The sequence below is a fragment of the Erinaceus europaeus genome, chromosome 1, assembly GCF_950295315.1.
Source record: "Erinaceus europaeus chromosome 1, mEriEur2.1, whole genome shotgun sequence".
In the NCBI taxonomy this organism is placed as follows: domain Eukaryota; kingdom Metazoa; phylum Chordata; class Mammalia; order Eulipotyphla; family Erinaceidae; genus Erinaceus; species Erinaceus europaeus.
Genome location: NC_080162.1, coordinates 135,706,254 through 135,727,779, shown reverse-complemented (window position 1 = coordinate 135,727,779; position 21,526 = coordinate 135,706,254). Strand labels below are relative to the sequence as shown.

At 38.0% G+C, this 21,526-nt stretch overlaps 1 protein-coding gene across 1 annotated transcript in view; it reads right to left on the bottom strand.

Moving 5' to 3' along the window:
• EIF3E (eukaryotic translation initiation factor 3 subunit E) overlaps positions 1–21,526 on the bottom strand; it is a 47,465-nt gene that overhangs the window by 24,174 nt on the left and 1,765 nt on the right. Inside the window, exons 2-5 of the mRNA XM_007524236.3 lie at positions 14,726–14,840; positions 13,108–13,225; positions 7,622–7,664; positions 6,775–6,879 (exon numbers count right to left, since the gene is read on the bottom strand). Of these exons, the coding sequence (XP_007524298.1) occupies positions 6,775–6,879; positions 7,622–7,664; positions 13,108–13,225; positions 14,726–14,840 (381 nt within the window). The remainder of the gene's footprint in view (positions 1–6,774; positions 6,880–7,621; positions 7,665–13,107; positions 13,226–14,725; positions 14,841–21,526) is intronic.

Here is a 21,526-nt window from a genome sequence, read left to right as displayed (position 1 = left end):
TGAGTTCAATCCCCAGCAGCACATGTACCAGGGTGATGCCTGGTTCTTTGGCTCTCCTCCTATGTTTCTCATTAATAAATAAATAAATAAAATCTTTTTAAAAGTAAGGTAAATAGTACTTGTATCCCCATTTTAAAAAGGTAAAGTGTAATTTGAGTAACATTACACTTTTAATGGTAAAGAAAGCTACAGATGTCTTTAGAGAGCTGTAGCACATGGAGGCTGGGATTCAATCTAGGCTCTCTGGCAGGCAAGTCCTATGCTTTAGTGCTGAATTAGCTCCCTGCACCTCCAATTTTAACGATTAATGAAAATATAAAACAATAATGTTAAAAAAAAGTCTTACCAAGACAGCTTCATTTGAAATTAAGGTATTTTTTAAAAAACATACATTATTTTTCACAAATAGGGAGCAGCTAAAAACTTTTATTCTAAAAATCATCAAGTCTTTCTAAAATAAAGGTAAACTTTAGGGTCACCCAGCTTTAATTTATACAACACAGACCTACAATAGGTCATTCTGAGAGTCAAGTTCTAATCTTGGATAATAGTTACAATGGTTCTTTCATAGCTTATGTTTCCCCGACCATAGATTTTAAAAGAAAAATCCAACTAACAGAAAAGAATTTGGGGGTGAAAAAGGCTACTTTTGAAAACAAAACAATATATATACATATATGTGTGTGTGTATATATAAGTGATTAGTAAGTAAATGTTAAAATTACTTACCCCAAACCTGTAACAAGATTTTAAACTTTGTTATTAACAAGATTTCAAATAATCTTAAGAACATTGCCCAGGTTTAAATCAACTGAAGTAAAATAGTCTGTTCTTTTAAACTTAGCTTTGTTATTAGGCACTATCAATTTCAACAGGAAGCAGTTAGTGTCCATCTACTACAAATGTTCTGTAGCTCAAAATAGGATAAAACTCAAACAACTACATAATTCCAAGCACTAATCAACCAGTTTATTTTGACTGTTCTATGTGTAAAACATCAGCTTTGTATTTATAGCATGACACTCAACTTAGTTGAGTATTAGTTAATTTAACATAAAATTTGCTAGGGAGTAAGAAAGCTAAAACTAAAGCTTTAAACTAAAGCTTTAAACTAAAGCTTTAAACTAAAGCTTTAAACTAAAGCTTTAAACTAAAGCTTTAAAGATGGAAAAATAATTTGGATGTTTATATATTAAAAAAAAAAAAAGCACAAAACTTTTCAGGTTAATTATAAAACTGAAGCTAATGACATTATTTAAAAGCTAAATGTGATGTGTGTGATAGGATAAAAGCTTTTTGTGGCTGTGCAGCAAGTTTTTAATCCCCAAAAGGTTCATGCGTACTGCTCTGGCTCAAATCCATGTCATTACAGTTGGCTCTTCATACCAACTGGCTTTCAAAGGTGGTTATGGTAGAAGAGTTTCAATATCTGGATTTCCAGCAGTTACCTTAAGTTTCCATGTCTTAGCAAAATGGCACATTCACTCACTGACTTGCAACAATAAATTTACTGTGCTAGAATGCTAACATGACACTAAATCTTCATTCTCAAAATTCACTCTCAGCATTAACAAATGATATGAATAACCAACTCTTTTCATGTACCTGTAATCATATCAGGCTTCTGATTTTACAATCCTGGTTTAAGCTGTTTACATTTCTAAAGTAATAAATGACTGTTCTACTAAATCCTTCATAACATTCAAAGTAAAACTAAAGGAATTTTTTTATGAATTACAAGTTTAGCACCAATAACTGTCTTCAATGCACAGACTACAGTTAATCTGTGAATTAAGAATTCACTTACAAGAGCAATATTTTTTTTTAAATTAAACTTGGGAGTAGACTGAGAATATTCCCTTTAAGAATGGTAGTTAACTTTTACAAAAACTGTCAATTATTTTTAAGTCTAGAAATCACCCGAATTATATCACTGCTTTACTTCCTCATCAAAAGGAAAAAATTAATCTTAGAAAGATAGTAGCCTAACTCTTCTATTTGTAGCATGTGAAACTAAAAGCAAAAGGGCACCCCAAAATAGAGACAAAATAAATGGTCTTTCAGTGTTGGAAGGCAAAATGTCCCCATCTTAAAAGGTCATTTCTCAATTTCAAAGATTAACTAGAGAAATCAGAGATTTAGGAACTTGCTTCCTAACCCACAGTGAAGTCATTATTTTACAAAGGGGATAGTTAAAACTAGAGCACTATGATGACTAGAAGACTTTTATTAGTACAATTACTTAGAAGGCAAGCATTTTGTCAATTTGAAGGTCTGATTTTGCCTTTAGCATTACATAGCTATCCCTTTGTACCAAAAGCATTGAATAAAAATAGACAAAAGATAAAAACAAGGTAGTTCAGTTAGGATTTTATTCTTACAGTGCCACTGAAACCCAACAAGCCCATACATAATTAAAACAAAGAAAAAAACCCACTGAGCTCTGAATTCTAATACCTGAGAACAGAAGTGGAAAAATGTTACAATTAAGACAACATCTAGTGGTCTAGGAAATGGCTCAGTGGATAAAGCACTGAACTCTCAAGCATGAGGTCCTGAGTCAAAGCCCCATGTACCAGAGTGATAGTTGGTTCTTTCTCCTCCTTTCTCATTAAAAAAAAAAAAAAAAAAAAAATTGGGAAAGCAGTCTCTTCAACAAATGCTGTTGGAAACAATGGGTTAAAACATGCAGAAGAATGAAACTGAATCACTGTATTTCACCGAATACAAAGGCAAACGCTAGAAGAAGAACCGAATACAAAAGTAAATTCCAAGTGGATCAAGGACTTGGATGTTAGACCACAAACTATCAAATACTTAGAGGAAAATATTGGCAGAACTCTTTTCCGCATAAATTTTAAAGACATTTTCAATGAAACAAATCCAATTACAAAGAAGACTAAAGCAAGTATAAACCTATGGGACTACATCAAATTAAAAAGCTTCTTCACAGCAAGAGAAACCACTACCCAAACCAAGAGACCCCTCACAGAATGGGAGAAGATCTTTACATGCCATATATCAGACAAGAGTTTAATAACCAACATATATAAAGAGCTTGCCAGACTCAACAACAAGACAACAAATAACCCCATCCAAAAATGGGGGGAGGACTTGGACAGAATATTCACCACAGAAGAGCTCCAAAAGGCCGAGAAACACATGAAAAAATGCTCCAAGTCTCTGATTGTCAGACAAATGCAAATAAAGACAACAATGAGATATCATTTCACTCCTGTAAGAATGTCATACATCAGAAAAGGTAACAGCAGCAAATGCTGGAGAGGGTGTGGGGTCAAAGGAACCCTCCTGCACTGGTGGTGGGAATGTAAATTGGTCCAACCTCTGTGGAGAACAATCTGGAGAACTCTCCGAAGGCTAGAAATGGACCTACCCTATGACCCTGCAATTCCCCTCTTGGGGATATATCCTAAGGAACCCAACACATCCATCCAAAAAGATCTGTGTACACATATGTTTTTAGCAGCACAATTTGTAATAGCCAAAACCTGGAAGCAACCCAGGTGTCCAACAACAGATGAGTGGCTGAGCAAGTTGTGGTATATATACACAATGGAATACTACTTAGCTGTAAAAAATGGTGACTTCACCGTTTTCAGCTGATCTTGGATGGACGTTGAAAAAATCATGTTGAGTGAAATAAGTGAGAAACAGAAGGATGAATATAGGATGATCTCACTCTCAGGCAGAAGTTGAAAAACAAGATCAGAAAAGAAAACACAAGTAGAACCTGAAATGGAATTGGCATATCACACCAAAGTAAAAGACACAGGGGTGGGTGGGTGGGGAGAATACAGGTCCATGAAGGATGATAAATGACATAGTGGGGGTTGTATTGTTAAATAGGTTGTATTGTTAAATTGTTAAAATAACTAGGGAATGTTATGCATGTACAAACTATTGTATTTACTATTGAATGTAAAACATTAATTCCCCAATAAATAATTAAAAAAATAATGCAAGTAAATTGTGCTTCAAAAAAACATTTTTCTAAAAAAATGATAAATGTCTTGCAAGAAAAAAAAAAAGGCATAACATCTGTCCTCCACACCTATCTGCAACCAATTTTTGACAAGGGGGTCCAAAAAAAAGTTACACAGAAAAAGGTGGGGGGGGGGTGTAGGGTAGAAAGCATAATGGTTATGCAAAGAGACTCTCATGCCTGAGGCTCTGAAGTCCCAGGTTCAAACTCCCCCACCCCAGCACCAAAACAAGCCACAGCTGAGCAGTGCTCTGGTTAAAAAAAGAGTTGCTTCTGGGAGTCTGGGCAGTAGCACAGTGGGTTAAGCACACAAAGCGCAAGGACCCACCTAAGAATCCTGGTTCACTTTGGATAGGGCCCACTTTCCCCTATGCCTCTCCCAATCCATATCAAATAATATTGCATCTGCCTATAACAACCTAATCAACACAATGATTGCCACGTCAACATGCTTCAGCTCAGACTGTGTCCAGAGACTTCACGTGTGGAATGACAACCCTTCAGCTTCATTACTCGGGTGAGACCTTTACTTTCACAGTATTCTCTAATTCCATCCCAGGTGGTTCACTTTCTAACAAAGTCCAAAAACCTAGATATAGACCAGGTTCTGTGAGAGAGAGCGTATGTTCACACGTATCCATAAACAAGTGCAAAATATATACCTGAAAGCAGAAGTACACTAGAGTTTGCAGTGAATACCCCCCTAACACTTCCTCTCCACTATTCCAACCTTTGGGTCCATGATTGCTCAACAAATTGTTTGGCTTTATATGTTAACTCTCTTTTCAGTCACCAGGTTCCAGATGCCATCACGATGCCGGCCAGGCTTCCCTGGACTGAAGACCCCACCAATGTGTCCTGGAGCTCTGTTTCCCCAGAGACCCACCCTACTAGGGAAAGAGAGAGGCAGACTGGGAGTATGGACCGACCAGTCAACGCCCATGTTCAGCGGGGAAGCAATTACAGAAGCCAGACCTTCTACCTTCTGCAACCCTCAATGACCCTGGGTCCATGCTCCCAGAGGGATAGAGAATGGGAAAGCTATCAGGGGAGGGGGTGGGATATGGAGATTGGGTGGTGGGAATTGTGTGGAGTTGTACCCGTCCTACCTTATGGATTTGTTAATTTATCCTTTCTTAAATAAAAAATAAATTAAAAAAAAAGAATCCTTGTTGAAGCCCCAGGCTCCCCACCTGCAAGGGAGTCACTTCACAGGTGGTAAAGCAGGTCTGCAGGTGTCTATCTTTCTCTCCCCGTCTTCCCCTCCTCTCTCCATATCTGTCCTATCCAACGACGACAACAATAAAAATAAAAACAAGAGCAACAAAAAGGAAATATTTTTTAAAATATAGAAAGATCTTTAAAAAAAAAGTTGCTCCAACAAATGCTATTGAAGAAAAAAGAGTAGAAGAATGAAAATGAATAAGATCACCATGCATCAACCATGCACGAAATTCAACTCCAATTGAATCCGATACATGGATATTACACCAAAAAAAATCAAATACATAGAAGAACTAAACAATGGCAGAACACTTCACAATATCTGTTTTGACTGCAGGGAAAACAAAAACAAATAGGAGAAGCTGAAAAACCTCTGTACAACAAAAAGAACCATCACAAAACAAACACCTGACAGAAAGAGAGGTCTTAAAACACCATGTATCAATACATCAGATAAAGGGTTAATAGCTAAAATATGTAAGAACGATCTAATTTGGCAAAATAATAATAATGATGATGATGATTAAGGAGAAGGAAGAGGAGGAAAAGATGAAGAGGATAGAAAGAAAAGAGGACAGAATACTCACAAAAGAGTTCCAGAGGGTCAACATACATGAAAAGATAACCAGTCAATGATTACCAGAGAAATGCAATTAAAGCATGAGGTGCCATTTTACACCCATAAAAATGTCATATATTAGAAAGGACAGAAAGAATTGTTGGAGAGCATGTGGGGAAAAAGGAACTTCTACACTGCTGGTGGGAATATAAATTGGTTCAACCCCTGTGGGAAACATTCTGGAGATTTCTCAAAACACTTGAAATGGACCTAGCTCATGACCCTGCACTTTCTCTCCTGAGAATTCATCTAAAGTAAGCAAAAACACCTATCCAAAGTGACCTATGTAGATCCAATACCTACATATATAACAGCAGTCTCTAACAGTCCAAACTTGGAAAAAAATTTGGATGGCATTTGAAAGAATCATGTTAAGCGAGATACGCTAAAATAAGGATGAATACCACAATTTCACTTATAGGTGGTGTTATTTTAAAAAACACAAGGAAATAAAGGGGAAAGAAGCTAAAACTTGGACTCTGTGTGGTACCAAAGCAAAGGACTCTGAGGGAGGAGGGGGTAAGTGGATAAGCAGGACTAGAGAGGGCACTGGGGTCCTGGTGCATGATGGTAGAAAAGGGCTTCAGTTGGAAGTAAGAATGTTTTACAAACACTTATCTCAGGCAGATGAGAAATTGCTGCAATGTATCAAAACTGCAATGGAAACCACTATGCTTACAATTAAAAGAGTTTGAGGCAAAAGAAAAAGTCATAACATCTTTTAAATATCACTAGAATTCCAGTTATTTAGAAAATCTAAGTCAAATCAATCACCAAATTCTGAAGGCCTGACAAAGTTTCCTTTTGCTCTGTCTTTTAAGTAGTTTTCTTCCTTTTCCCAATGACTGTTGAAAACAGACACTCATCTATACATAAACCTTGAGCAATCAGTATAATCTACAAGAGAGGACAAAGAAAAATTACTTACCAACACTCTAAAGAAGTAAAGATACTCTGCTGCACCAGAATAATTTCCACACTCATACTGGAATTTGGCGTATCTGTAGAGAGTATCTAAATACTCCTGCCTAAACTAGAAAAATAAGTAAGGCTTAATTTTTGTCATGCTGACAAAAGTTTCTAAAAATCAACTCATTTACTTCTTTAAACGTCTTCAGCAATCAAGCTTCAAAAGTTGCCTCCAAAAATAAATACTGTGATCAGAAAAGCACATGATCATCTAAATATACATTAGGAATCGGTGATGTTAATATTATATTCATATACAGTTCTGGACCCCCATGCCTATTAAATTTTGTGAATAAACTCAAATAATGCAAACAGAACTTCTGTTCTCTGGAAAACTGAGCCTTAATTACATCAGTATTTAGAGTTAATGGTGCACACAGCAAAGTGAAAGTGAAGATATCGAATAGACATTTTCTCAACTAGAATATCAACAAATCCACCAAGCTTAACATTCCTTTATTTGGAGGCTTATGAAGGCCTTGCGATCAAGGATTACTATTTTCCACAAATACTACTTACTTCTATTGCTCAAGACATTTCTAGATTTAGCTTTCTTTATTTCCATGTTAAGCCATCATTACTGGTAGTAACTATGTGACTATTCCAAAAAAATAAATCAAGGTGAGAATTTGTTATTAAAGGTAAAGTATATTATTTTCTATCAGCATGAATTTTTAAAAACTAATGTTTACAAAGTATGAGAGTCTTATTCAGTAAGCTCATTTGGAAATCTGTGACAAACCATAAAGCTATCTGTACAGTTTTATTACAACACTGTCAACTAAAAATGTTTAAATGTTACTTACACCATGCTTATCTGCCAGGTAGTCAAAAAGCATCCGACCGTCCCTTAATAAAAACAAAGATTAGTTTATTTTGCAGGTCACAGAAAATAAAAGTATATTCAGTTTCCAACTTGAAATCTAGAAAAGTTTACTTTAAATCTCTATACGCAAGCATGAAAAATATGATTTCTAGAATAAAACATATATATCACATTTTGAACATATTTAAAGATTAGAAACTCAAGGGAACTGATACATTCTATGGGCACTAGGAGATAGTGCCCATAGAATGTATAGATAGCATAGATAGCATCTAAGACAATGCTCTAGAATATAGGCCAAATTCAATACCTAACACTACTGTACCAGGAGATTCCACAGACGGTGGAGAGGTACTATGATGCCTCCTTCTCTATCTAAAGTATGAAGAATGAAAAAGTCACTCTAGAAGCAGTAGAATTGCACACCTGGTGTGTCCCCCACCCCAACAAAATAAATTATATTTTGGAGCTCAGAAGGTAATTCAATATTAGTGAGCAGAACATGCATGCCTGATGTCCCAGGTTCTGTTCTAATACTGTCATATGCCAAGCTTGAGTGATAATCTGGTGTCTCTCAGAAAAACACATCTTTTAAGACACTTCAAGTAAACATACTACTAAAATTGGTAGAAATTTATCTTTTTATTTTTATATTGTCAGCAAGGAAATCTCTGGGGCTAGGTGTCTACACAATGAATCCACTACTCTTCCCCTTCCTTTCTGATAGAAATTAAGAGGGGAGGGGAAGATAAAAGACACTTTGCTTCACTATTTATGAAGCTTTCTTCCTCCATGCAGACACACACAGTAGGGGCTTGAACCCAGGTCTTTGTGCACACTGGCACCTGGACTCGGCCAGGTGCATTTCTAACCAGTTCCCAACAAACTATTATCTTATAACTGAACCATTATATTTTACCACACACAAAAGTAAACCCTAAATAGATCAAGGACTTAGGTGTTAGACCAGAGACCATCAAGTCTTCCATATAAATTTTATAAGCATTGAGGCCAGGTGGTGGTGCACCTGGTTGAGTGCACATGCTACAATGTACAAGGACCCAGGTTTGAGCCCCTGGTCGCTACCTGCAGGGAGAAAGCATTCTGAATGGTGGAACAGTGTTGCAGGTGTCACTGTCTCCCTCTCTATCACCCTTTTCCTTCTCTATTTCTGACTATCTCTAATTAATAAAGATAAAAAAAAAAAATTTAAGAAAATTACTTTTTTTTTACTCAGCTGTAAAAAATGATGACTTCACCATTTTCAGCCAATCTTGGATGGACCTTGAATAATTCATGTTATGTGAAATAAGTCAGAAACAGAAGGATGAATATGGGATGATCTCACTCTCAGGCAGAAGTTGAAAAACAAAATCAGAAACAAAAACACAAGTAGAACCTGAAATGTAATTGGCATATCGCACCAAAGTAAAAGACTCTGGGGTGGGTGGGTGGGGAGAATACAGGTCCATGAAGGATAATAAATGACATAGTGGGGGTTGTATTGTTAAATGGGAAACTGGGGAATGTTATGCATGAACAAACTATTGTATTTACTGTTGAATGTAAAACATTAATTCCCCAATAAAGAAATAAATTTAAAAAAAATTACTTTTTAAACAAAGACTCCTTACAGGATGGGAGTTCTTTATATGCCATGTATCAGACAAAAAGCTAATAAACAAATATGTAAAGAGCTCACCAAACTCAGCAACATCAAACAAAACACAAATGACCCCATCCAAAACTGGGAAGGATATGACCAGAAATATTCACCAAAGAAGAGATCCAAAATGCCAACAAACGTAAGAAAAAATGCTCCAAGTCACTGTCAGAGAGGTGCACATAAAGACAATAAGATACCACTTACTCCTGAGAAAATAGCATAACAACAACAAATGTTGGAGAAGTTGTAGGGGTAAGGAAACCTGCATTGTTGGTGGGAATGTAAATAGGTCCAATCCCTGTGGAGAGCAGTCTGGAGAACTCTCAGAAGGCTAGAAGTGGACGTACCCTAAGGAATCAAACACACTCATCCAAAAAGATGTGTATGCCTATGTTCAAAGCAGCACAACTCATAATAGCCAAAACCTGGAAACAACCCAGGTGTCCAACAACAGATGAGTGGCTAAGAAAGTTGTGGTAGGGGGCTGGGCGGTATAACAGCAGGTTAATCACACATGGTGCAAAGCACAAGAATTAGCTCAAGGATCCCAGTTAGAACCTCGTTCCCCACCTACAGGGGGGTCACTTCATAAGCAGTGGAGGTCTGCAGGTGTCTATCTTTCTCTCCCCCTCTCTGTCTTCCCCTCCTCTCCAATTCTCTCTGTCCTATCCAGCAACAGCAACAATAAAATAACAACAAGGGCAACAAAAATGGGAAAAAATGGCCTCCAGGAGCAGTGGATTCGTAGTACAGGCACCGAGTCCCAGCAATAACCCTGGAGACAAAAAAAAAAAGTTGTGGTATATATACATAATGTAAAACTACTCAGCTATTAAAAATGGTGAGTTCACCTTCCTCACTTCATCATGAAGCTTGAAGGAATCATCATGAAGTGAGATAAACTAGAAAGATAAGATGTGATTTCTCATAGACAGAAGTTAAAAATAACAGAAAGGGGCAACACAAAATAGAATGTGGGCTGGGTTTAGTGTACTGCATGTGCTGCCAGGGATTGAACTAGAAACCTTATACTTGAAAGCCAAACACTTCACCTACTGAGCCATCTCCCAGAACACGAGTTCCAGTTTTTTAAACATAAAATCCACTTATTCGGATCAAGGACTCGGATGTTAGACCAGAAACTATCAGATACTTAGAGGAAAAATATTGGCAGAACTCTTCCGCATAAATTTTAAAGACATCTTTAATGAAACAAATTCAATTACAAAGAAGACTCAGGCAAGCATAAACCTATGGGACTACATCAAATTAAAAAGCTTCGGCACAGCAAAAGAAACCACTACCCAAACCAAGAGACTCCTCACAGAATGGGAGAAGATCTACATCAGACAAGAGACTAATAACCAAAATATATAAAGAGCTTGCCAAACTCAACAAGAAAATAACCCCATCCAAAAATGGGGAGGACATGAACAGACTATTCACCACAGAAGAGATCCAAAAGGCTGAGAAACACATGAAAAAATGCTCCAAGTCTTTGACTGTCAGAGAAATGAAAATCAAGACAACGAGATACCACTTCACTCCTGTGAGAATGTCATACATCAGAAAAGGTAACAGCAGCAAATGCTGGAGAGGGTGTGGGGTCAAAGGAACCCTCCTGCATTGCTGGTGGGATGTCAACTGGTCCAACCTCTGTGGAGAACAGTCTGGAGAACTCTCAGAAGGCTAGAAAGGGACCTACCCTATGATCCTGCAATTACTCTCCTGGGGATATATCCCAAGGAACCCAATACACCCATCCAAAAAGATCTGTGTACACATATGTTCTTGGCAGCACAATTTGGAATAGCCAAAACCTGGAAGCAACCCAGGTGTCCAACAACAGATGAGTGGCTGAGCAAGTTGTGGTCTATATACACAATGGAATACTACTCAGCTATAAAAAATGGTGACTTTACCGTTTTCAGCCAATCTTGGATGGATCTTGAAAAATTCATGTTAAGTGAAATAAGTCAGAAACAGAAGGATGACTATGGAATGATCTCACTCTCAGGCAGAAGTTGAAAAACAAGATCAGAAGAGAAAACACAACCACCACCTGAACTGGAATTGGCGTATTGCACCAAAGTAAAAGACTGGGGTTTGTGGGGAGAGGGGGAGAGAACACAAGTCCAAAAAGGATGATAGAGGACCTAGTGGGGGTTGTATTATTATTATTATATGGAAAACTGGCAAATGCTATTATGTATGTAGAAACTATTGTATTTACTGTTGAATGTAAAACATTAATTCCCAAAAAAATTTAAAGAAGGCAAGTTCCCTTTATAGAAATAGTTTCCTTCCTTGAACATGAGGATATCTTTTTTCACATAATAATGAAACAAAGCTGAATGAAATGACATTATTCAAAGATGCATTTGTCTCTTTTCCAAAAAATAGTTGGTAATACCTTCCTACTTACAATTGAAAACTTATATCAATTTTTGATTATGTCTCATAAGATCTCAAGATATAAATTAATTCCTCAATATACTAAAAATTATATTCACCAGAATGACAATTTTCAATTTTAGTAGATATATATCTTATTATTTCTAAATTATATTCACCACAATGAAAATTTTCAATTTTAGTAGATTTATATCTTATTATTTCTAATAACCCAAATGGCTTCAACTAGTGATTTACATGAAGTCAGAGTAAACCAACATGCTTTCCTTGGAAATCAAACAGTAAGTCTGTTGCTAACCAAGGAGAAGTTAGGAATAAAACAATGTTATCAATTCCACACTAATTCTTTTTAGGCTGTGCATCAAAGTTGGAAGGACATAAGAGAATGTAGCCAAGTGATAACATGAGTTCAGATTTCCCTTTCAGCAGACAACCCCTGTTCTCTACACATTACTCAGGCAGAGACTTCTCAACTTTAGCGCCACTGACTTTATGGGTTGAATGATTCTTTGTTGGTGAGTTTCCATTTGGAAGAATGATTAACAGTATCAGCAGCCTATCAATAAGTGTCAGTAATACCTTACCATTTGTGACAACCAAAAATTGTTTCAGAATGCCAAACCCCCACCCCGGGAAGGTGGAAGATGGGGTAGCTGAGACTGCTGCAGCATAAATGGATCAGAATAACTTGTGAAATAGTTGTAAAAAAATTTTAATATTGGTAGTGGGAATTATCCCTCTTATCCTATGGGCTTGTCAATCATTATTAAATAAAATTTTTAAAAAATTAGTACTGCAGGGGCTGTGTGGAGGTGAAATAAGTAAAAACTAAAAGTTACCATATTTGAGGATCCAGGTTTCAGCCCGGGATCCCCAACTGCATGGGGGGAGCTTCACAAAGAATGAAGCTGGCTTCAGATGTCTCTCGCCTCCCTCCTCTTTCCCTATTTCTCTCTGTATCATAATAAAGTATACATTTAAAAAATAACATTAACATTTGAAAAGGACTTAATCTACTATATAATACTCTATTAATGTCATCTGCTCCCCATAAGCACATACAAATGTTATTTTAAAAAGGCATTTACTTGGGGGACTGGGTGGTGGCACACGTTATAATGCTCAAGGGCCCAGGTTCAAGCCCCTAGTCCCCACTTGCAGGGGGAAAGCTTTGCAAGTGGTGAAGCAGGGCTCCAGGTGTGTCTCTTTTTTCCCCTCTCTGTCTCCCCCTTCCTCTCAACTTCTGGCTGTCTCTAATAAATAAAGATAATAAAAAAATTATATTAAAAAAGGTACTTATTTGTAATGACAAATGGAAACAAACATATACATGTCCTTGAAACCACACACTTGAAAAGAAAATTTTAGAACTCTAAAGAAGTTACCTGGTTGACTGCATTTGCCTTGTAGTTTCAGGGTCTTCAAACATCTTTACAATAGGTTCCGTTTCTGCCTGCAGTTGTTTCAGTTGTGCAACAACTGTGGTTCTTTTTTCTCTCAAAGCTAGTAAAAATTGCAAAGGAGTATTATGCTAAATTATACAGTTCACCAAGTATTTGGAAATCTGAATTTCTTTAAATTGCATATACATTTATTATCCTCAATACATTCACAAGCCAGGAACCTTCAGAACAGTAATTCAAATCAATTGCTTCCTTCCAGCACTGCAAATTCACATAAACAGAAACTCTTGTTCAGTGTGTGTGTACACACATATGGAAATTTCTGTGGAAGAAATAATTACCTAAATCTACATTATCTAACTCTTAATTTCTTTCACTATGTCATGAAAAGTCAAAGCAAGTCTGCTGTAATGTTTTCCTCAAGAGTTTACATTTTCCACCACAAAGTAAAATTTAAAGAGCTCCTGATACTGCAGAGAATTAAACTATGTACACGAATACTGTTTATTATAATAGTTTCTGCATTTGCAAAGTGCAAGGACCAGTGTGAGGATCCTGGTTCGAGCCCCCAGCTCCCCACCTGCAGGGGAGTTGCTTCACAGGTGCTGAAGCAGGTCTGCAGGTATCTATCTTTCTCTCCCCCGTCTCCTCCTCCTCTCTCCATTTCTCTCTGTCCTATCCAACAACAACGACATCAATAACTACAATTAAAAAAAAGACAACAGAATAATAGTTTCTGCGTTTTATATACCACAGCAGTGTTTAGCAAATACAGATAGGGACCTGTGATTAAATTTCAAGAAATATCAAGTTAAAGTTTAAGTTTTTCCTACTAGGTCCTTATAACCACAGCACTTCTCCAATTTGAGTGCTAGGTTCAGAACAGTTTCAGACTAAGTAGGTCTGGAAGTGGTCCAAAAATAGTCATTTTTAACGAGTGCTCCCAAGTGATGAGTTCATATCCCTGGGAGCCACACTTTGCAAACCATGGCTATGGCAGACGCTTCAGTATGAAAATGGACTATCTAAAGAACACAAGATGCAAACTTAAAAACGGGGCAAGCCCAAATCACTAACATTCTCAGGAAATTCTAAGGAAAAAACATTCAGAAGCACAGCCTTGATGGTAGTATGAACTGAAGGTATTTGACAACCATGTTTAAAATAGTTTCAGACTTTAAAAAGAGAGAGAGAGGGAGAGAAAAAAAGAACACTTTAAAAAAGTATATGTAATGCTGGGAATCAAACTCAGGACCAGGTTGGTGCTCAAGAGACTAATATTTAATTCACTGAGCCACTTTGCACAACGTGGAAATAATATACTTTTCCTTTTGTCCACTGAACTTAAAAAAAAATTTATTGAGGAGATTAATGGTTTACAGTCGACAGTAAAAATATACTAGTTGGTACATGTGTAACATGAGCTTCCTGCATAACACTCTAAACCCCCTACCTAGGTGTCCCCCTCCACCGTCATCTACTAAATTTTCAAATCATTCAAATGGTAAAGACTAGTGAATAACATCCTTATACATCACAGAATTTTGATATCGATATCCTCAATTTACAAGACAAGCTCTGCTTCTATGATCATACTCACCATGAGGAATATCATCAGAATAAAGGTTTTTGTATACATCCATAGCAAAGTCTACCATGTTGGTATCACTAAGGAGATCCAATTTCCCTTGTAATAATTCTTTTTCATTATATATCTGAAAGAAAGTAACTTTCTGTTAATAAATTTTAAGTTCCCTCAAATAAACAAATTAAAACAAGTATTAGTTTATTTGTAAATAGCCCATGAAATACTCTTTTACTTTACCATCTTGAGAAGGAATAAATTGACAGACATTACATTTTTTATCTAGTTAAGGCAATTAAAAATTGCAAATTCATTCCTACCTACTTGTGATGTATATTATCTTATGTTCTATGGGTTCCTACAAGTCATCGTTCTAGAAAAAAATTATATATAAACTATTCGGACACGTATAGCTATCTCCTCTTCACACTCAAGAAACCAGTAGTCAGCTCTAAAACATTTTTTACCTCACTGTGTCTCTCAAATGCACATGATGCCTATCTAGCTCTCTTTGAAGTAGCTTCTTCGTTACTGTCACATTATTTCTTCTCCAGGTAACTACAATATTCTATAAAGCATTTATTTATCAGCTCTGGCTTCCAGTGCTGGTGGTGGTAGTGGTGGAGGGGACTGAACCAGGGACTTCAGAGCCTCAGGCATGGTAGTCTCTTTCCATAACTATTAAGCTATCTACCCTCGCCCCAGCCTTAAAATTTCTTTATCCCAGGGCACCAAAGCAAAAACCTGTGGTGAAGGGTAGACATGCAGCTTCCCGGGCCAGTGGGGGGTGGGTGGGGGTGGGTGGGATGGGTCACAGTCTTTTGGTGATGGGAATGGTGTTCCTAGTAAAGTGTAGTCATATAAATCACTAGTTAATTAATATGAGAGGGGGAAAATTAATTGTATGTCTCGAAGTTTTTAAGACACAGACTGAGTCTTTTTAATATATAGGCTGTGTATTTGATATGCGAACTCTCAAAAGCCTAGACCAAGTAGATCAGAAGCAACCAATAGCACAGCTATATACAAGATACTGGGTACTATACAGCAAACCCTAACAAAAGGACTTTTCAAAGTTAACCCAATTACCAAATAATGTGATGATAACATTAACTATCGATTGCCTTTTTGAACCCTAAGACAGCAGGAACCTCACATCTCCACTATAGAGCCCATATTTCCCCCAGTCCTGGAACCTAAGGATAAGGCCCACTTTCCCGTATGCCTCTCCCAATCCATATCAAATAATATTGCATCTGCCGATCGCAACCTAATCAACGCAACGATAGCCACCTCAACATGCTTCAGCTCAGACTGTATCCAGAGACTTCACGTGTGGAATGACAACCCTTCAGCTTCATTACTCGGGTGAGACCTTTACTTTCATAGTATTCTCTAATTCCATCCCAGGTGGATCACTTTCTAACAAAGTCCAAAAACCTAGATATAGACCAGGTTCTGTGAGATAGAGCATATGTTCACACGTATCCATAAACAAGTGCAAAATATATACCTGAAAGCAGAAGTACACTAGAGTTTGCAGTGAGTACCCCCCCTAACACTTCCTCTCCACTATTCCAACCTTTGGGTCCATGATTGCTCAACAATTTGTTTGGCTTTGTATGTTAACTCTCTTTTCAGCCACCAGGTTCCAGATGCCATCAGGATGCCAGCCAGGCTTCCCTGGACTGAAGACCCCACCAATATGTCCTGGAGCTCTGTTTCCCCAGAGACCCACCCTACTAGGGAAAGAGAGGTAGACTGGGAGTATGGACCGACCAGTCAATGCCCATGTTCAGCGGGGAAGCAATTACAGAAGCCAGACCTTCTTCTTTTTTTTTTTTTTATTTAAGAAAGGATTAATTAACAAAACCATAGGGTAGGAGGGGTACAACTCCACACAATTCCCACCGCCCAATCTCCATATCCCACCCCCTCCCCCGATAGCTTTCCCATTCTCTATCCCTCTGGGAGCATGGACCCAGGGTCATTGAGGGTTGCAGAAGGTAGAAGGTCTGGCTTCTGTAATTGCTTCCTCGCTGAACATGGGCGTTGACTGGTCGGTCCATACTCCCAGTCTGCCTCTCTCTTTCCCTAGTAGGATGGGTCTCTGGGGAAGCTGAGCTCCAGGACACATTGGAAGTCTGGCCGGCATCCTGATGACACCTGGAACCTGGTGACTGAAAAGAGAGTTAACATACAAAGCCAAACAAATTGTTGAGCAATCATGGACCCAAAGCTTGGAAAAGTGGAGAGGAAGTATTAGGGAGGTACTCACTGCAAACTCTAGTATACTTCTGCTTTCTTACTTTGGTGCCATACTCCAAACTCAGTCATTTTCTGCTTTGCGTTTCTACTTCTTTTTTTTTTTTTTACATGCATAACGTTCCCCAGATTCCCATTTAGCAATACAACCCCCACTATTTCATTCATCATTTTTCATGGACCTGTATTCTCCCCACCCACCCACCCACCCCAGAGTCTTTTACTTTGGTGTAATACTCCAATTCCATTTCAGGTTCGACTTGTGTTTTCTTTTCTAATCTTGTTTTTCAACTTCGGCCTGAGAGTGAGATCATGCCATATTCATCCTTCTGTTTCTGACTTATTTCACTCAACATGATTTTTTCAAGGTCCATCCAAGATCGGCTGAAAACGGTGAAGTCACCATTTTTTACAGCTGAGTAGTATTCCATTGTGTATATAGACCACAACTTGCTCAGCCACTCATCTGTTGTTGGACACCTGGGTTGCTTCCAGGTTTTGGCTATTACAAATTGTGCTGCCAAGAACATATGTGTACACAGATCTTTTTGGATGGATGTGTTGGGTTCCTTAGGATATATCCCCAGGAGGGGAATTGCAGGGTCATAGGGTAGGTCCATTTCTAGCCTTCTGAGAGTTCTCCAGACTGTTCTCCACATAGGTTGGACCAATTGACATTCCCACCAGCAGTGCAGGAGGGTTCCTTTGACTCCACATCCTCTCCAGCATTTGCTGCTGTTACCTTTTCTGATGTGTGACATTCTCACAGGAGTGAAGTGATATCTCATTGTTGTCTTGATTTGCATTTCTCTGACAATCAGAGACTTGGAGCATTTTTTCATGTGTTTCTCGGCCTTTTGGATCTCTTCTGTGGTGAATATTCTGTCCAATTCCTTCCCCCATTTTTGGATGGGGTTATTTGTTGTCTTGTTGTTGAGTCTGGTAAGCTCTTTATATATGTTGGTTATTAAACTCTTATCTGATGTATAGAAGCCAGACCTTCTACCTTCTGCAAACCACAATGACCCTAGGTCCATGCTCCCAGAGGGATAGAGAATGGGAAAGCTATTGGGGAAGGGATGGGATATGGAGATTGGGTGGTAGGAATTGTGTGGAGTTGTAACCCTCCTACCCTATGGTTTTGTTAATTTATCCTTTCTTAAATAAAAAATAAATTAAAAAAATTTCTTTATCCCACAAACTATACCAGATTTCAGCCAATAACTGATCTCTAACACTTCAACTTAATTGCCTCTTCCATCTCTACTATTAACAATATGCTACATCATCTTAAATCATACTTTGTTCCTTCTAGTTCTTATTATCACAATAGTTTTGGTCATTCTTTTTTTTTTTTTTTTTTGCCTCCAGGGTTACTGATGGGGCTTGGTGATCACACTACAAATCCACTGCTCCTGGAGGTCATCTTTTTTCCACTGTTGTTGTTGTTGCTGCTGTTGTTGGATAAGACAGAAAGGAATTGAAAAGAGGAAGGGAAGACAGAGCGGGGAAGAAAGATAAACACCTGCAGACCTGCTTCAGCACATGTGAAGCGATTCTCCCCTGTAGGTGGGGAGCCGGAGGCTCAAACCAGGATCCTTGAGCTTCTTACTATGTGCACTTAACTTGATGCACTACCGCCCCAGCCCCATGTTTGGCCATTCTTATTAGCAGTAAGAATGGCTATTTCTTATTAGCAATATCACTGAGTCTATCCTTTCCAACCAACAATTCAATGTCTAGCTCTGAAAAAAGTTATCTGTTCGAGCTAAGGACAACTATAAATAATTTCTGTTTTTATCCAATGATCAATTCTCTTCATTACTCACACTTAACTTAAAGCATGTTTCAATAAATGTCCACTCTATTCCAGTAAGCTTCCATCATGCCTTCTCCCTCTATGAATGACCATCACCATCTGATTTTCAGTGTCAGTTGGGTTTTCCACACCTATTTTGTACTTGGTCTTTACTCCTTCCTAAAAAAATCTCAACTGGCTGTCTCACTCCTATTTTTCATACATGTTACCTTAGCCCAAAAGAGAGCATTCACAAGTATAACACTGACCCAGAATTCAAAGGTTTTTTTTTTTATTTCGTATTTATTGCCTCACCACTGTAATCAGACAATAAAGAGATATTAAAGGTATATATATATATTGGAAAGAATTCAAACTAGTACTATTTGCTGGTGACATAAGAATATACCTAGAGAACCCCAGAGAGTCCACTAAAAAGCTACTGAGAATAATTTAAAAGTTCAGTAAAACAGCAGGATCCAAAATCAACATAAATCTGTGGCATTTCTGTATGAAAACAAGGATTCAGAGAAAACAAATATAAAAGACTAAATCCCATTTACAATTGAACCAAAAAGGTAAAAGTTTGGGTGACTCTCATAAAGGAGGTGAAAGACCTTTACAATAAAAACTACAGGGTATTGTTACAAGAAAAAAGAGGACACACAGAAATACAGGAAATGTCTTATTCCTGGGCTAGAAGAATAAGCACTATTAAAATAGTCATCCTACAAAAGGCAATCTATTTCAATGCGATCCCTATCAAGATCCCAGCAGCATTTTTCAGGAAAATTGAACCACTTGTGGAAAACCACTTTGTGTGAGAAACCTCAAAAAGCCATGAAAAGCCAAAGTATTTCTAGAAAAAAAAAAAAAAAGGAGGGGGTAATGTATGGAATTCTATCATGATCCCCAACTTCAGTTTATACTACCAAAGCAATAGTAACCAAAACAGCATGACACTAGAATAAAAACGGGCACTTGGATCAGGGCTGAGAGCCCAGAAGTGAACACACACATAGGAAGTTCACCTAGTACATGACAATGGGGCTAAAGGGGATCTCTTCAACAAATAGTGCTGGGAAAACTGGACAGCTGCATGACATCACCACCTAACACTAAGGTCAAATTAAAATGGATCAAAGATGTGGATATTACACTAGAAACTCTAAATCTGATAGAAGAAAGCATCACTGAAACTTTGCAGAAGCTTAACATCAAAGAAGTATTTGGAGACTCAACCCCATGGGCATGGGAAATGAAAACAAGAGTAAATAAACGAGATTCCACGAAACTAAAAAGTTTCTACACATCAAAAGCAAACTACACAAAGATCAGGCATCAGGATCAAGGATCATTTACAGGCAACCCAGTAAATGGGAGACTACATTTGCAAATCATACATCCAATAAGCAACTGACATCAAATATCTACAGATCTACAAAACAGCCCAATAAAAAAGTGGGCCAAAGAATGAGTGTTCTAAAGAAGAGATACAGATACAGGAAGAAATGCAAATTAAACCCATGCTGAGATTGTATCTCATATGTGAGAGAATGACTTACATCACCATATCAAGAAATGACAGGTGTTCAGCAGGTTATGGCAAAAAAGGGACTCTACTACACTGCTGGTGGGAATGCAAACTGGTGCAGCCCTCTTGGAAGATCATATGGAGTCTTTAAACAAATAAAAATGGAATTACTTTTATGATCCAGCAATACCACTCTTAGGCATTTATCCAGTGGACACTCAAACACTAATTCAAAGGGACATACACAGCCCTATGTTCACACCTGCATTATTCACAATGGCCAAAGTGTGGAAGCAGCCTAGATACCCATCAACAGATGACTGGCTAAGGAAGTTATGGGATATATATTCCATGGAATCCTACTCTGCAATCAAAAAAGATGGTATTGTGTCCTTTGGACAAAAACAGATGGAATTGGAGGTGATTATGCACAGTGAAATAAGTCAAGAGATGGAAGACAGCTACCAAATGGTTTCACTCATATGTGCAATCTAGAGAATTGATACACATAGAAAAAAAAATACAAAGGAGCGAGCAACCTGATCTAACAGGCAAAAATACACGTCAATCCTCGTCCTTTTCCTGGTTTTGCTTTTTTAAAAAATCTTTATTTATTGGATAGAGATATAGAAATTTGAGAGGGATGGTAATAGGAAGAGAGACAGAAAGACACCTACAGCACTGTTTTACTTCTTGCCAAGCATTCCCCTGCAGGTAGGGACTAGGGGCTTGAACTTAGGTCCTCGCACATGTAACGTGTGCTCAACCAGATGCGCCACCACCAGCCCCCCCTGGCTTTGCTTTTACAAGTTGCGTTTCTACAATTAAGAAGGGCATCATCTTTTGTTACAAAAGTCCACCAGGAGCAGGTACCTCAAAAAGTGAAGCCAAAATAAAGACAACAATGAGATGCCACTTCACTCCTGTGAGAATGTCATACATCAGAAAAGATAACAGCAACAAATGCTGGAGAGGTTGTGGGGTCAAAGGAGCCCTCCTGCACTGCTGGTGGGAATGTCAATTGGTCCAACCTATGTGGAGAACAGTCTGGAGAACTCTCAGAAGGCTAGAAAGGGACCTACCCTATGATCCTGCAATTCCTCTCCTGGGGATATATCCTAAGGAATCCAACACACCCATCCAAAAAGATCTGTGTACACATATGTTCTTGGCAGCACAATTTGTAATAGCCAAAACCTGGAAGCAACCCAGGTGTCCA